Below are 18,514 nucleotides of genomic sequence, written 5' to 3'. Positions count from 1 at the left end.
GTCACTGGCTTGCATATTACCATAAACCAGAAAAAATGATTGTTGTGCAGATTTAAAAGAAAAACATATGTAATCTGACTTCTCCTAAATTCTTCAGATCATTTCATAGCTTGTAGGAAAAGCTTGAGTAATGTTACTTAAACTATAGTCGGTTAATCTCCTGAAATTCTGACTTTGTGATCTCTACTTGAAAAAAAACTTTTACTAACTTTAACAATAGTTGGTAGGAATAGAAACAGTAAAGTTTATCCTCAGATATAATGTATACTGTTATTTTCAAATAAATTAGATATACAGGTGGCAAAGCTAAAAAACAAGTCAAAATACTTTAATTGCTTTTTGCTCCTATTGGACGATTCTGAAGTTTAGCGTGCAAAGCAGTTCTGTCTTGAACAATGCATTCCTATCCAACTACTAGAAAAAGTTCTGTCTTCTACTGTGAAAACATTTTCCTGGATTTGAGTAGCAGTATTGTGTGTTACTATTTTGTGCTCTCAGTAGGAGCAGAGAGTTTGTTGTCTCTACTAAAAGGTACTCCCACATATTTTTGTTACCAAGACCAGGATAACAATGTTAGGTTTCACCATACCAACCTAAGAGAAAAATTTTGCCCTTTGGTAACTGTCAAGAGGAGGACCTATTTGCACATGGATAAATAGTTTCATGGAAAATATCTTCATTCTTAGAAGAATATCATTGATTTTTTTGATGTATTTTATACTCAAACATTCATTTGTTTCTTCTGACTCCTTGTCTCTCATGCAGATGCTCTTTCCAGTCCTCTAGGCATTTCTCCAAGGCATTCTTGAGAAGAGAGTCACATCTCATGTCCTACTGTAGCCATTTCCAGGTTTTGAAAAAAATGTCAGGGCTCAAGAGCAGCTAGCCCAGCACAGAGCTACTCTTGGTAATTCTTGTCAGTTGTTCATTTGTTTTGGCAGTGGTCTGGGATCTCCCCACAGAACTTATCATTCTTTTTTCTATGCACTGTAAAACCGTATGATTATAAAATGAGATTGTAGTTGAGAATAATCAGAAATAAAAAGAATTTGCTAACTTCTAATTTGGTGAACATGCAATTTACACACTTCTCACTACCCTCTCTGGAACACCAAGTAGGGTATTTTTTCTTCTCTCTCTCTTTTTTATTGCCCCGGAATTGCTGTATAGTATCAGTGTGGTGTTTTACATGGTGGTTATGCTTACCTAGGTCAGGGAGTTTTCTTCAGAGCTAGCAGACTAGAAGAAAGGGCTATGGGAGAGTTAAGAATTAATTATTTTTTAGAGCAGACAGCTCTTCTTCCTCAAAGGTGAGTGTTAGAACATGATGTGAAGGTAGATTTTCAAAGGATGTCATAGCTAACTCAACTATACTCTTTCAAAGATGTGCTTTTAGTTTGCTAGAAAAGAGAATTCAGTTTGAGCTGATTCAGTTTGCCAGCCCTTCAGCAAACATGTTCTATTGACTGATTATTTCTCTATATATAGAAACTAATTTCTCAAAAGCTAGCCTTGAGAGAAGCCAAATTAAAAGTGTGCATTAGATAAACAACCTTTGGGTGAACAAATATTTAAGATTGCAGCAAGAAAGACTGTTTCTGAAGGAAATCATGTGATCTAAAAAGTAGACTGAATGTATCTGGCTGTACTAGCAAAAGGTTGAAATGGGGATAGATTGAGGATGATTTTTTTTTCTTGATAGTCCTGATATTCCAATATGTAAAGACAAGCAGTCCAATACTCATTGTTTGATTTTCAGACTGTTTGCTAACATTTTACAATTTCATTAAACAATATGAAAGTATAAAGTAAAATTCTGAACTGAAAAATCACCTGCATTTTTTTCTGATAACACCTTTCTTATAGATGACCTCATTTTACTTAACAACATGTAGTGGCATAATTTTCATGCCTTAAGCATAAAAGTGCAGTAGAATTTAGCTGATTCAGATACTATCATTGTAAAAACGTGCCAAAATTAATTTAAAGATTAGGAAGTTAAGTTGCCAAAATAGAATTTCATTAAGTGTGCCTTAGATATTTAGCTATAATATTTAACTACCTTTTTGTGTCTTCCTTCATATAAATTTAATAAATTCATTGCTTTAGCAGAATGCAATGCCAGACCATTAAAGGTCCTCCTATATCTACAACCAACTGATCTTCTCAATAAACAAATAAACCATCTGAAATGCAAGTTTAGGACATTCCAGCCTTGGCACTGAGGAAATAATGCTGAGGACAAAGCTTTTTATTCTAAGTGAGAGGATATGTCTAAAACTCTAGTTACAGATCTTCCTTATCCTATAAGTGATACGGTAAAATCTTTATGTTGAATTGTAAGATACATACCATATACCTAAAAGAAGCACAGGGAAGGGAACAGTGAACTGTAGGAATACTTTCATCTTGAGATGACAACATCCATCTAAGAATCAAGAACTAGATGCTGGCTACCTCTGATCTAAGCGTTATATACAGAAGGCCTCAGAGTCATGTACTGGGTATAATATTTTAATCTTCGTAACACTATTTTTTTTTTGTATTTAGGAGAAAAAAATATGTACCTCAGAGGTTTTGAAAAATACAGCTAAGACAAAATGTACAAACATAATTACAAGCTGAAGTAAAGAACAAGGATATGAATAACGTAATAACTGAAATTCATCATCTGCACTCATGTAATTTAGTTGGTGTTTGTACTGTGTTTCACATGCCCAAATTAGCATTTTTCCTTTAAGGTATTCTGCAGAAACAAGTTAATTTGTATAAGTTATTCCTGTACAACTGTACATTTAAAACTCATTTGATATTTTGAGTAATAACTTCTAAAGGATTTTATTATATGAGGATGAGTAGGTTCACACTTTTCTTTCTTTTTTGATTTGCTGTTGCTCTACGATTTGCCATTCCTCCCTTCCCCCCCCCCCCCCGCCCTTTTTTTGGACAATGTTCTTTTCCTTGCATAGCATTCATAGCTTAAATTATCTTAAAGTTGCCTGGTCTTTTGTTTGATTGTATTATGAAATCTCTTAAAGATATATGAGAAAGTTTATTGAAAAACTAAGATTTAGTGAAAGGTTAGAGAGGCCAGTCTTTTATGTTTTTGTGGTGGTGGTGTAGTCTGTATGCTTAATAGTGATGTGTGCTTCTCATTTAGGAGGTATTCTTTAATTTCAAGCTGATCCTTTCCACAAGTAGCAGCAGATCAAAAACTACAAATGAATTCAAAATATATTAAAACAGACTTGCTACTTATTTTTGCAAATTATCTATGAACAATTTTGTCCAATTGGGTTCCATCAGCATTTCTCTAACAGCTTGCTGGTCTGCTACTGTTAAAGTCTGCATGTCTGTAACATTCGATGTCTGGAATTAGACACTTTGTTGGGAATTATAGATTGCATATTGTTGTTGGTGGTGATGGTAGTGGTGTTTTCCCCTTTGAAATGTATGAGAAAATTTCTTAACTTCTTTATTTTGGCCACAAAATCCTGTTGCCAAACTCCTTTTCTACAACAGCTATCAAAAGCTCTGCTACTAACATTAACCCATGATTTGATAAGCAATAGTCTGTAGAGGTTTTACTGAATTTAGGTCTCCAACAAATGAGTGAAGTTCTATGAAGTAATACATTATCCCCACTCAGCTAGGAAAAAAATGTTTGAAAAGATGATCCAGATTTTGCAGTAGGTCTTCATGTCTAGCCAAGAACAATTAAAAACAATTAAAGTTGCCTTATCAGTTTAACAACCTGAGGGGAAGAAACACAGTAAATATTTATAGGTAAACTCAGAAGGTCATGAAAGCTATATTATTTAATTGGTTCTTTTATTGACTTTTCTATTTTTAGAAAAAAAATTAAATACTTCAGGCAATGGAAAAGGACAAAATTAGCCAACACAGTGGGGAGAATACAAACGTTTGGATATGTTACGAATTTGTAGTGCATTCTTTCTTTATTTTTCACACTAAAATTGTCTAGATGGTTGCTAGCAAAGTACAGACATATTCTGCATTACACTGCAAAGTTTTATTATTTCCTAATTTTCTACTTGATTTAACATTTTCCACTATGAAGACTTGTAGTCCTGGAGAAGTTTATCTATAACATCAAATATGGAAAGAAGGAAGGAAGACTTTCAGGTGGCCTACCTGACAGTTCTTTATAATTGAAAGGTCTTTTTGTAATGAAACCAGCTGAAAACATAAGGAGTAGTTTTTAAGTCTACAGGAATAGGAAAAAAAAGAAAATTGGGAATTTCAGAATCTTAAGTTTATTTTCTTTTGAATTATATATCTATACTAATAAGAAAATAATGTATTCTAAAATATATAATCCAAGTCAGATTGAAAAATCATTCATTTTTTCTAAATACCAGTTGCAAAAACTTTATCCATAACCTGCCTGCCTAAAAGAACATAGTATTCAATGGGCTAGTGATGGTATCCTGGAGCGAGTGAGCTCCTGGACGCTCCGTCACTTGGAGTCCACAGCACTCCATGAAAGTCATTAGTTCTTTTTCTAGACCATTCACATAAATTACTTTTTCTAACGGAAAATCTTCAGATTCTCTCTGTGGGAATGAGCGGATCTTAATTTCATAATGCCTATTATTTATTTGTATTATGATGCCTTTGTTAGTCTTTAATTCATTCAAATTTCATAGAATCATAGAATCAAAGACAGTAAGGTTGGAAGGGACCTCTGGAGATCATCTAGTCCAACCTCCCGCTCAGCAAGGTCACCTAGAGCGTGGTAGACAGGGTTGCGTCCAGGCAGGCCTTGAAGATCTCCAGAGAAGGAGACTCCACAACCTCTCTGGGCAGCCTAGTCCAGTGCTCTGTCACTCTCACAGGGAAGAAATTCCCCCTCACGGTCAGGCGGAACTTCCTGTGCTTCAGTTTCTACCCATTGCCTCTTGTCCTGTCACACGGGACAACTGAAAAGACTTTGGCCCCGTCCCCTCGACACCCTCCCTTCAGCTACTTGTACACATTGATAAGATCCCCCCTCAGTCTTCTCTTCCCCAGGCAGAAGAGGCCCAGCTCTCGCAGCCGTTCCTCACAGGGCAGGTGCTCCAGCCCTCTGATCATCTTCGTAGCCCTGCGCTGGACTCTCTCCAGTAGCTCCATGTCTCTCTTGTACTGGGGAGCCCAGAACTGGATGCAGTACTCGAGATGAGGCCTCGCCAGGGCTGAGTAGAGGGGCAGGATCACCTCCCTCCACCTGCTGACAACAGTCTTCCCAATGCACCCCGGGAGACCATTGGCTTTCGTGGCCACAAGGGCACATTGCTGGCTCATAGTCAATCTGTCATCCACCAGCACTCCCAGGTCCTTCTCTGCAGAGCTGCTCTCCAGAACATCGGCCCCCAGCTTGTGCTGGTGCCTAGGGTTATTTTTCCCTAGGTGCAATATTCATGATCTTGTCTATTTAGACTACCAGCATGGACCTGGGTAACAACAAGATGACAGCTGTTGTGCATGGTCAAATCTGGTCCAAGTGTGTAGTCTAAATAGACCAGATCATGAATATACACACTTGGACCAGATTTGACCATGCACAGCAGCTATCATCTTATTGTTACCCAGGTCCACGCTGGTAACTTCTAGAGCTACAGCCAGCAGCCGTGTCAGAGGAGATGCCCAGGTGTTTGTGGAGAAAATTTTAGGCTTTTTTTTTTCTGCTCTAGTGCAAGACCTTCAGTTTCATAATCATAAAGTGTAAGATACTGAGCAAGAAGGCATTTTTAAAGAGCTATTTAGTATACATAGTGGACAGTTGTTGACTGGAATTGGGCAAGTGCGTTTCCACTGTTGCTTCCCTCTCTCGTAAAACAGGTTGTGGCAGGCTATATCAAATTATTCTATCATAATCAATATGCAGTACAGAAGGACAAGAGAGATTAGCCATGTAAACTACCCTATCATTATATTAAATTGAAATGACAAATAAGTATCCACCTCAATCTTCAATTTGCCATTATGTGAATCATCAAAGGTGTGACAAAAGATTATAATGTGCGACATTGGTCTGCTTCTCTTTGTTTTCTTCTTGCTCTTCTCCACTCTAATTTCCTACCTACCTTTCCTCTTCCTCCTTATTAATTGCTCCCACCAGTTTGTTCATTGTTTGTTCCTTCTCTTCCTCTCAGTCTAGGACTGTACGAAGATGCAGCAGCAGCTCTTAGTGCTGCCAGGTGCAGGTGGCAGAAGGCTGGCAGATATCTCCCTCCTGTGCCTTCCAGAATAGGGTGTCCTGACTGTGAGGACACTTACACCTACAGGATGCATTCAACACTGGCAAATTCTCTTTTTTTCTGTTCTCTCCAGCATCTAAACCAACACTTCTCAAGTGGCAGAATCTATTCAAGGCCAAGCTAAGAATAAGTTTTGCCAAACTATCATCATGTGATATAAGATCTTGTATTTCTCAGAGTTTTTCCAGTCCTTCAGGGAACACAGATGTATGAGCTGGTGCAGTTCTCATATGCAAAGGAATCACACAGAGATTGACTGGCCTAGCAGAACTGTAGTTGGTATACTGCTTCTGGCCTCACAGACTGCAGTAAGCCAAAACAGCCTGTTTAGGTAAAAGCTGTAGATACCTGAACCTCATCATCAGATATTTCTCTGCATAGGTCAGTACAGATGTCTTACAGCACAGCAGCAGATGAAAATGCAGAATTTTTACAACTGCCACCATAGTCTTTCTTTTCTTTGTGAGGTTTATTTAAGAATGTAGGAAAGAGTGGGTTTACATTGTCACAGGCTTTAAACAACTGTAGATGAAAGCATAGCTCTTTAGGAATGTTCTGGGTTTTTTGTTTGCTGCTATTTCTTGCTCTTGTTTTTGCTATAAGGAGGAAACCAAACAACAAAAACAAGGCTGATAGGCATTTTCGTTGAGCAATCTGAATGCAAACCCATGGAATTCCTTGCTACAGGATACTTTGAATTTTAGAAGTTCCCAGTAATGAGTATGAGAGGAGACTAGATGAGTTTGTGAAAGAGAACTCCTCTGAAAATAACTAAATGTGGAGAAACTGTGGCTGGTCCAGGAACTCCCCGGGTTATAAATAATTGAAGGATGGGAGAATTGCTGGGAGAATTACCATATTTGATTGGCCAGCTCTTTTGGCATCTGCTTTTGGCTAGTGTTGGAGGCAAGGCTACATAAATTTTTGGGCTAGCCCAGTACATTTCCTTTTATGTTCTTGTTGAGGAAAATGTCCATTTATTTAATACTTCTCCTGATTCATCAATTTTGTAATCTAATCATGAAAATTTTATTATGAAAATATTGCAGTCTATCTTTCAGATCTCATCAGCATCACTTCTATGTTAATCATGAGACAAAATCTTGACTTTTTACTGCAAGGACTCCCCTGTCATAGTAAAACAATAGTTTTACAACCCATTGATTACAATGCAGCACAGCCCTCCGAACAATATTCATTTCAGGAAAATCAGTATCCTAAGTAAGTTTAAAAGGAAAATATTCTCTTCTCAGCAATGGGGAAGAAGTGAAAAACAGTGGGAAACTGTAGCTGGTTATGTAAATTAAATATATGAAATTTCACATGGTTGATATTTAGCACCTGGACTGTAGTAAGTTTTCGAATTCTGTAAAACTGCAGCTAGAGCTGAGTACACTGTGTTTATCTTTACTGAGTCATCAACTCTGCCAGTGTTTCTTGAGCTTATAGGCAAGGAAGAAAGGAGATATTTTAGGGAGAGGCATGAACAGCCAAGATGGTGATATATGCGTACACACATACATATTTTTATTTAAAGAGTGGGTGGACTGACTTGCTTAAATAAAACCTTTCATCATTTCAAGTACTAAAAATGTATGGTAATAACGTAAAAAAAAGAGACTAGCATGGTTCAAATATATAGGGCTCAACAGAGCTGCTTGATAAGGTCTCATCTACATCATACTGATGCTGAGTTGACTCTTCTACCTTAGTCTTTCATCACCTAAGATCTGTGCAAGTAGTGGAAAGGTGAATGGCTTCACTTTGATTTAGAGTGAAGTTCTTCTAAGTGAAAGCATATGTCCAGAAATACTTTTGAGTTTGTTTGGGAGAAGGTTGTTGGTTTTTTCCATATGAAGGAAACCATAGACAACTAGACTCTTGATTCTGGTTCATTTCAAGCCTATTTATTGGCACCCTTTTCCCTTATGCAGTTCTCTTTTTTTACAAGCTTAAAAGAGATTTTTTTTTTTTTTTTTTTTTTTTTTTTGGTGATGATCTGGTATGTTTGTTCCGGTTTTGAGCTTCTGTTTGATCAAAATACAACAAATTATCAGAGTAAAATGTCAGTAAAGTGAATTTAGTAGTGTTCATTATGTGAACGGTTATCAGAATTACTCCTTAAGATAGACTCCATAGATATCCTGTTACATACAGTGGGCTTGAGAGGGTCTTACTTATGGTAATTTTACTCTGGTGAGATGGCACTGAGTTTATTAAAGTTCCCTTTCACACACACTTAAAGATAATAAACTCAGGTGATTATACCTCAAACATACTTAATCTAGATAGCATATTTACCCATTTTCTTCAACTTTATGTATGCAGCTTTTTCAACAATCTATGCTTTCAACTATCTGGAGGTGTAAAGTTATGATCAATATTGTAATATTTTTCCTTGTGTAATGTTTATATAGTAAGAGTAGAAATTATGATGTTGCTTTTGGCATGTTTTACTGCCTGCTGTTTGTCCTCCCATAACTAGTTTTCTTCTCTTCCCCTGCCCCCCACCTGAATTGAACTGTATTACAGAGTAACATAAAGGCCAAATCATTATTTGAACTTTCTGAGATACTTTTTCAAATTTCTCTACATTGCTAGCTTAGATCTATGTTTGGTTTTTAGAAAATGTATGCATTAGTGATCATTAATTGCTATCCATTACATCAGTTGATTTTTATAAACACCTAAAGTTTAGTAAATGATTTTGAAGTGTAAATGAAGAGATAGAGTTTTTTTCATTAATACTTGTGCACAGATAGATAAATGAGTAGCTATAGACAACCACTCAATTTATCATTAGAAATATATGTTTACAAACAGCAAAATTTTTGCTGTATTTTTCTTGTTTTTTATTTTGGTAAATTTGATTGTTACTATAACTTTGAATATGATGAAGTTGTGAATCCTTTTTAGTTATTTGTGAACAGTAAGAACACGTCTAATAAGTATTTGGATTTGTTTCATTAATGTGTGCAATATAGGGAAAAAAGTAATTCTTAATGCTCAATTCTTATTATACTACTTGGTGCTTTACAAGGCTTTGCATTTTAAATATTACAAAATTTTTGTGATGTTAGCCATGTATATTAGTAGCTGTTAAAGAAAAGATTGTTTCAGTGTCCCTTGGAGTCAAGAGGATTTTTTTCCATTGCCTCCAAGAGACTCCAAGAGACTGCTTTGTGTGTTAGGGATTTGATGACTTTAGCGTGTAATATGAGAAATACATTGTATTTCCATTCCATTCGTCTAACAAAACCCAGTTCCTCCCAGTCTAAAAGCAGAAGTACAAAGCCTCAATCTTCTTCCCCTGATACTGCTCTGAAAAATGCACACATATTATTAGTGTTACATTATGGATCATGGTTCCTTAGATAGTCTCAAACTATTCATAAGAAAAGGGTCTTCCATATGTCTGTACTGATTATGTACAAATGCTCTTATGAGATCAATCAAATTAATCTAATTCTAAGGCAACTGTATCCCACTCATGATGTCTCCTGAATGTCACCAGAGATCTCATAGAGTGGTTTCCTGACATCACACTCTGGCCTGGAAATCAAGACGCTGCATCCTCCCTTCTACATGGGCCAGCTAGTATCCCTTAGCACCCAGAAACAGCGCTTTTTGTCAGTGGTCAGACTGGAGAGGATTCGTATTGTGTCCTCAGCCATAACTGCAGAACGGTACCTTCAGTGCGATTGCAGCTGAGCTCTCTAAGTTCTTTGCTTAGAAAATCTAACTATCTTAAAGCTGTAATGGTGTTTGTAATTTCCCAGTAAAAAAAGAAGAAAAAAAGGAACTTTTTTTTACCCAGTAAAAAGCAAAGTAAAAAGCAAGGCCTTGTTAACTGTTCAGAGAACTATGTTTATTTTAGTACTTGAGTTTTCTCACCTCTGGAGTCCTAGGTTACCACTTCTCTAACAGTATGGTAATATTTATGTGTAATACAGGATCTCATTATAATTCACTCAGGAAATACACCTCTTTCTTATATTTTTTGTCACATTAAGTCACTCTGTCAAACTGTGGTTATAGATCAGCCCACGCTGAGGTCTGCGTCTCAAGTTTTACGGAACAGTATTAGGCTGTAGTTGGGGAAACTAGAAAAACACAGTACCTGCTCACATTGTCCTTCACTCCAAGCTGTTCACTCATTTGTAAAAATATGAACATAAATTTCAAAGTGTTCAATAAATCCCTGCAGAAACTATTCCCTGCCTTGCTGGGAGGTGGCCCTGACATCGGCCGTTGCTTACATTCACATGACCTTTGCTATTTGTGTCAGACTAAGCAAAACACCCAGCGTGCTCCCATATTGCTGTTTCCAGAGCAGTGCCCGCCAGCGGTGTGTCCCCCGCCTTCGCTGACGTCGCAGTGCTACGGGCAATGCCTTGCAGAGCACCACTGCACCTCCAAAAGTGCAAACATGGACTTTGAAGTCTGTCCTGAATCCCATCGATAGCAGGGGCCAGCGTGTGCCCCGTAGTGTCAAGAACAGAATTGGGTGGGGGATGAAAGCTAGTTTCTGCTTTCCTTTTTGTGAACTTTGTTCTACTTCGACATCCTCCCTTCAACAGACTTTAAATATTTTATATTATCAGTACAATAAGGAGTATAAAATGCAGCTGTATTTATCTACTGGATTGTGTGCTTAAGGCCAGGTTCTGCATATGTTTTTGAATGTGAATATAGGTAACTAGCAAATTATGTCTTTGAGGGAATCCTTGACTGACTATAGAGATATTTACTTAAATTTTTATAAGGTCGGGTGCCTCCACATTTTCAATATGCAGTAAAAGTAACAACAAATCAGTGAATAAGCTATTCTTGCACAATAAAATCCCACAACCTTGGCAGTTTTTTCTATTGATAACGTTAGAGTTCTTTTCCCTTTTCCCTCAGTGCTTGAAAACCCATTCCCTCCCCAAACTTCCAGAGTTTACCAAGAGCTCTCCGACGCTTACCCCAAGTTCAGCATGCACTTCCCACTCGCAAAGCAAGCCCTGTTACCTGTTTGCAGTGTGGGGCTGTGACCTCCATGCTCCCCCGGACCCTCCACAGCTGGCCGTGCGCTACCACAGGCTTGACAGCCGGCGGCGGGGGGCTCTAGGAGCCCCGGCCCCTCCAGCCTGGGGCAGGAGAAGGACAACCTCAGGGGCACGGCTGCCCACCGCTGGGGAACAGATTCCAAGGTTGGGCCAGAGACCAAAAAAGTTCTTTCTGCACTGCTGATGCATTAAAAACTGGTTATAACAAGGCACATTAACTGATGGACTCTGTTTATGGTTTTCAGAGATCCCGTTGGTCCTATATCTCTTTGCCCTGGTTTCCATCACCTGGCTGTGGGGAGGACTGCACATGGCTTACAGGCAGCTCTGGATGTTGGTCTTCTTTATCATCTTCAACAGCTTGCAGGTAAAACCTGATGCTTTTTCCTTCTGTCCTGTTACTGAGATTGGGATCATCTCCACTGCTTGTAGTGTGCTTGGCATTTCAGCTTGACTAGCTGAACAAAAACCAGAAACAAGTAAAGGTTAGTCTATGACGCATGGGCAGGGCTGTTACATATTCTGCTTATTTCTGAAATTAAGATATAGAATACACACTCAAGAAAGAGATGCATTGTTTTGATATAGTGCCAATAATCACATAGATTTAATTTCATTGTCAAATCACCAGGAAAGAAAACTACTTGCTTCTTTACATAAGACATTACTGGGGTGATTATAACAATAAAACTGAAGTGTCTGCATCCATTGCAAAAACACTGATTACCTCAGTTTTCTGTATCTGCTAACATTACTGAAAAAAACCCGTCAAAGCTTTAATGTTATCTAACTTTAATATTAAAAGGTTTTTCATTATTAGGGGTGAGCCTTGAGGCTTAACTTTTTTCATACAGCGTACATATTGGTAAAACAAAGCTCTTTTAAATTAAAAAAATATAGATATTGAATATTAGTTATAAAAAATATAAAAATGAATATAAACTCACCTTGATAAATAGGCTACAATATATGATAAATAGGGCTAATTATTAATGTGAATGATCCATTCCCAAGAAATAAGCCTTTGCAGAATTTCACACATGTATGTACTTGTACCCTTGTACTCAGTACTGTATTACACTGAATTTAAAACAATGCCATATAGTGTGGAATTGTTTACAGAACAGAGAACACAGTGGATGGGAAATCCCTGAAAACTGAAATGACGAGAAATATATAAATATATATCTAAATCTAAGCTATGCAAGTTCTTTGGTCATCTTTGTCACAGAAATATCCATGTCATCCTACTAAGGTCTATCATGTATTACTTACCTATATTCAAAATCCTGGAACCTCATGAAATAGGAATTAATAAAAAAGGTATTATTTCACAAAAACAGATTAATTTTAGAATTGAATATAAAAAGTGATGTTTTCCTCAAGCAGAAATCTACACATCTGCAAAATGTATGTTTCAGATACCAATATGTTTTTAAACTGAGAAAAACAAAATGTAGCTTATTCTTCTTGTAATGCAACTAGTTATGCAGTTGTATATTGGCAGGTGAAATGGCTCAAATTAGGGTTACGATTTCTTTTTCTTTGGAGCTATGCGAACAGATTTCTGAGTTTTTCTACTCCTTAATATCAAGTATATTGATGCCCTGTAAACATTCTTTATGGTAATTCTCTACGAGCAAATAAAATTGATTTTTAAGAAGGTACCTGGGCTTCCTCTTAGTGAGACTACCACAGCTCTGCAGAACTGGCTATTGCTATAGCCACTAGCAGTGGACATTCCTTTCCTTTCCTCTTCCCCCTGCAAAATCGCAGAGTATAGGCAACCTCTTACAGCACCAAAACCATAGCTGTTGTGGTAGAACATATCACTGATATCAATCATGGATGCATAGTAGATGACAGGTACGTGTATGTATATGCAGAGATATCTATTTGTGTACCTATGTCTGTATCCTTCCTTATTGTCTTTCTGTGAAGAATTATTACTGCAATCCAGTATAGCTTTGTGTTGCATAGGTCTTACCTTTGATACAATTTTTTGGAGAAAGTATTTCGTAACTGAGATATAATTCCAGAGGTATCACTTTTGCACTAGCACTACTATATGCATGGATGTTTGACTTAAAATAAAATGACTTTATTGCCGGGAGATATTTGGAGAAGATGCATATGAATAGCCTGTGAGTAACCTCAAGAAAGGTCGCAAGTTTCAAGACAGTAACTCATATAGTAAAAGCAACAAGTGAAACAGGGTGTTGAAACCAGTTATGTAAAATATGAGGCCCGCAAGGTCTGGATTCTTTATCCAGTATAATAGTAAGTAATATGGAAAACACAGATATAAAAACATGTCTGGAATAATATTTAAGTCATAACTGATATTTGAGAAGCACCTTTTCATGACCTTGCAACCTTGCAATGTTAGAATTTTGTTTAAATCTAGTTTATGGTGGGATGAAAATATTCACTTTTCACAATCCATATGAATTTTTTTCAGTTGGATGAATGTAATGCCCTTTATGTAGCTTTGTTTCCATTCATGCCTTTAAAAATCTTCAAACTTGAGAAGTAGTTTATTTTTTCCTTTATTGGCTAATCCTTTGTTGTTGACCGATCTCTTACCAGCATTGCTGGAACTTGGCTTTATGGGTACTTGATGTCAGAATTATTCCTATCCATGATTTCATGTAACTGAAATAATATGTATTTTTGCGTATATTGTTCTGGTACTCAAGGACCTGACATAAATAAAACTCTCATTAACAAAAATAAACAAAAATCAAACATTATGCTTTTCTAGCAGCTATATCTTGCTACAATGATGGACCATGCACAGAGATCAAACAACCTTCATTGGTAGCTGCACTTCTAATCTTTGAGAGCTATGTCCCCAGCTGAGTCTCCACCCTCAGTTAGACAGCTGGGAAATAAATACTCAAAAATTTTATCTGAGATCCTGTCTCCTTATAAGGAGTCAGGAAATGAAGAATTAAGCTTCAAATATTACAGGCTTCACCCCTCCAACTCATGGGCTTGCCTCGGATTGTTACCATTTCCTGACAGCACTGTGCATGGAGCACAGCCCTTGTTTCAAACCTGCAGTGAAGTCAGGCTGCCGGCGTTGCCCTCCTACCTATAACTCTGTGAAACTTTGCCAACACAAGCAACTGCTTCACCAAATAGATGAGAGTTGTGCTGTGAAGATACAATGTTAACCATATTGCTTTTATCCTCAACACATTTGTCTGTTGATCTAGGAGCACATATTCCGAAAATGTAAGTCTTTTCTGTGAATCACTCAGTCTCCTAGTCCTTTCAAGTCTGTCTTTAAATATTTTCAATCTCTCCTTCAAGTGACAAGATATCACAGTTCTGCAGCAGGGTTCTTTAGCAGATTCTTGGTAGACTGCAGTGCTATGGCAGGAATACAGGAATACGAAAAAATAAAGAATTGAGGAGACTGCCGTCTGCCAACTAATCCCTAAATAAGCTTGTTCAAGGAACTTGCACTCCTGTGGTTTGTCTCTTTTGTACTGATATATTTTGAATTGATGTATTTGGCTTCTTGCCATAGTCAAAGATGATAGTATTGGGTTCTCAAGGTAGAAGAGCTATCGCGTTATACTTTTTGAAGTATAAAGCTATCAAATGTTTAAAAGAAAAAAAAAGTCTTTCTAATGTAGGGTACCCTGAGAAAAGTAGTATAAGTTAAGGAGATCTCCTTTCACAATACTACAATTTTTATGTTTCTTTGCTTGTTTTAATAGGCAGTTGTATTCAGTGCTTTGTATACCTCTATAGTAAAACGTGTTTAAAAAACATTTCCTGGAACACCACTGCATTTTAAATAACAACAGCACATGTATTGTTCTCCTGTTTTACAAGTTACACTTATCTGCTCAGGAAATAGAAAAACTGCCATGTGACTGAGGTGACCAGATATGCAGTATGAATTTAAAAACAGTGAAAGATCAAGGTGAACAATTTGTAAATAATACCCTTTTTCCTTAATTTTTGCTGTTCATCAAATAACCATATATATTGAATTATCTTAATTAAAGAAAATGTTAATATGCAAACTATTTGTATGTAGAAAAAAATTATATATAACAAATACTATTCACAATGAATAAATCAACTTTTTGCTGTAAGTTTTACAAAGCTTTTACACATGATAACTTTCACTAATGAGGAGCTAGCAGGGCTAGTCTCTGGAGGCATACAGTCAGTGTTGAAAATTCCTTCTGGCCTACAGATTTAGCAAAGCAAGGTTTATTCCTGACATGAACAGCCAGTCCCCAGTGTCCTTTGAAGCTTTAATCTCAGTCCCACAATTTTGGAAGGAGAGACAAAGATGAAAAGGGATTTAACAGTGGATAACACATTTTCAGAATGATTTCAAGAGGAACTAGCTATCTTTAAGTGTATGCTGTTTCATGTCATTCCCATGTCTTACGTCTTTATCAGCTCTCAGATTTGATAATGAATATTAAAACTAGGCCAAGCGTTTCTGCAGTGCAAAGCTATTTTACCATTTATTGGTGGATATTATTGTTATACAACATGCCCTGTTTCAGTTCGAGAACTATTCAATCTTCATTAAGAGCTTTTCTCCATCAGGAAAGAAACCATGAAATAGTTTATAAGAAACAGAGACCTGCTTCCCCACTGCTAAAGGATTACAGGCCACGTAACAAAGCAGGACATGACACATTACCCAAATGGATTCAACACAGGAGACTGAGAAGGCATTATATATTATCCAAATTAGTTGTTTAGCCTTGTGGCAAACATCTCCTAGGAAATGCACTTGATACTAAAATCATCTGCTAAGGACAAATTGTTTCCGAGCACTTCCTTTAAGAAACAGTTTCCATCAGAGATGCATTTATAGTACGAGCTATTCATACACATGGAGAGGAAAGCTAGTCCCTTCCCTGCAACTTCAGGAATAAACATGCAAAGTGCTGTGTGGGGAGACAATAGGCGATTTACATGGTTATTGAATAAACAGTGACCCCGAAAATAAATACAGCTAAACTGTTCTGTTCACTGAGGCCAAAATGAAAGTTTAAATCCTAGCTGTTCAGTGAGCTTTTGTAAAGTAGGAAATCCAAAAATAAATTTTAAAAAAGCATAAAAGGAAAAGGATGAGAAACATATTTAGGGTATCTGATGTTTTGAGTTCCTCAGCAGCATGTTCCTGATTATTCTACCCAGGCAGCATCTGTGTCACAGAAACATACTCCGTGTCCTCATGTGAAAGGCCTTGGCTCCTGATCTTTTCAGTTGCAAAACGGAGGGGAACATTTGTCTCTTCTCTTTACATTTGATTGCCTAAGCAGATTTACTCACAATATATTTGTTGGGGTCAGGAATAAAAGAATAAACTGGTATCTTAAGCTGTTTATCTCTAAAGGTTAGGATTTCACAAGCCATTTTGCATATGCTGTACCAATATAAATGAGCACTGTGTTTTTCATGAGATTAATGGGATGTTTAGAGTTTGTACAGCTACATCATCAGTGGCTTATTTACTGTTCCATTAAGGCCTAATCCAAAGTTCACTGAAGTGGGTGGAACTCAACTACTGTTTGCGGAAGGCTTGGGATTAGGCTTTAGATAGACTATGAGGCTTTTCCCATAGCTGACTCAGGTTTTTTTATGGTTTCTCAGGTACAATCTTGATTATTATTTGGCTATATTTCTGGCACCCTGCCATGAACACTCCAACCTTCTGTCCTATAACTTAGGATATATATCTACACTGCAAGCTACATGATATTAGATATCCCTGAGTTACCTTTATATAAGAGGAAAGACATGTACCTAGCCAGGGCAGCACAGAGCTCAGCGAGTACCCTCAGCTTCTTGGCAGTGCAGATTAGCCTGTGTGGAATCGCATGATGCTTCAGCAAGGTTTCTTGTTAAAGGTGGTCCAGCTTTCTGCACAGTACTGTACACTTTACAGAGCCACTGATATTCTGTGATGAGAGTCACGTAACTCTAAGAGATCCCATCAGCTTTAGTATATTGTAGGTTTTTGTATAATCCTGAGACCTTTAAAGGCTTTGTTTGGAATTTGGTAGGAAAGCATCTGGATCAGGTGTTCATCAGAACTAGAAGACTGGTATCAGCTGAAGTTGCTACCTAGGTTATATTGCAGTGATATTTTCAATTTCATGTATGATATAGTGATACTCTTGATAGTCATATCCCAACCGGATACAAATATTTATTTCTACATTAATAATTGCTAAATTTCTCAAAATAAAATGCTTTAACAGTTTTAAATGTAACATTGACATTCACCAAGTTTACTTCTGTACTGATGCAATGTATGTTGCCACATAGACTTATAATCATCTTGATGGCATTGAGGTATAGAACTTTCAATGAATTGAGTGAATTCAGAGGAAGAAAGGAACAGGCTATATTATGATGGTATCTTTAAATTTTCCTTAATTATTAAACCCATCTGTTTTAGTAAGCACTTCCTTTTTGGAAAATCCTATTGTTTTTCCTTCTGGTCTTCTGTAACTAAAATGACATAGTAGTAATTGCCACTATGAAAATCAAATTCTAAAAGATTCAGTATTAAAGAGGTGAAGTTGTAAAGGAAAAAAACATATAAACAAAATCAAATACTAGACAGTGGGAAATGATTAAATGTGCTGGGCCACATAGGCCTCTTAAAGATAATACAAAAAAAGGGGGGGGGGGGGGAGGGGGATAAAAAAGGTGCCAGAATAAGGTGAACTACAAGCAGAGTATCAGGAAAAGTACATAAGCTCATTCAAATGTAAATAGCAAAAGCGATACCAAACTCTTTACCGTCAGCTGAGATGACTATGTGCATAAACTAAGCATCATTAAACACAGCTTAAGTATTCATACCATACCTCAGAAACAAACAGATCCAAGCAGGTTTTGACATCGTTGCAATAAAGTAGATTCTCATACTGATTCTGAAGACTTGGGCTGTTTTCTAGACATACTGTACCTGGAAGGAGAGAAAATAATGTACTCAGTACAGTTTACTTGTTTAATAAGTGAACAACAGAGGATTAGAAAAAGAAGTTGTTGTAGCTAAAGTCATAAACCTTGCGAGTCTGGCCAATGTTGAGAAAGGCTATACATTTATTTGTACATTTATTCTATACAAAACAATAAAAAGAGTTAATATAAAGCAGATAAAGAAAGCAAAGACTTCTCATGTCAGCAGCTAAACGCAAA

General features: G+C 37.0%; 1 protein-coding gene across 1 annotated transcript in view; it reads left to right on the top strand.

Annotated features, from left to right (window-relative positions):
• The window catches only part of ADGRV1 (adhesion G protein-coupled receptor V1), a 260,321-nt gene that overhangs the window by 206,259 nt on the left and 35,548 nt on the right, over positions 1-18,514 (top strand). The window contains exon 88 of the mRNA XM_062599728.1: positions 11,560-11,681. Coding sequence (XP_062455712.1) covers positions 11,560-11,681 — 122 coding nt within the window. The remainder of the gene's footprint in view (positions 1-11,559; positions 11,682-18,514) is intronic.

Source organism: Rhea pennata, chromosome Z, assembly GCF_028389875.1.
Source record: "Rhea pennata isolate bPtePen1 chromosome Z, bPtePen1.pri, whole genome shotgun sequence".
Classification (NCBI taxonomy): domain Eukaryota; kingdom Metazoa; phylum Chordata; class Aves; order Rheiformes; family Rheidae; genus Rhea; species Rhea pennata.
The sequence above is the reverse complement of the archived record's forward strand: the minus strand, read 5'-3'. Positions and strand labels throughout refer to the sequence as shown.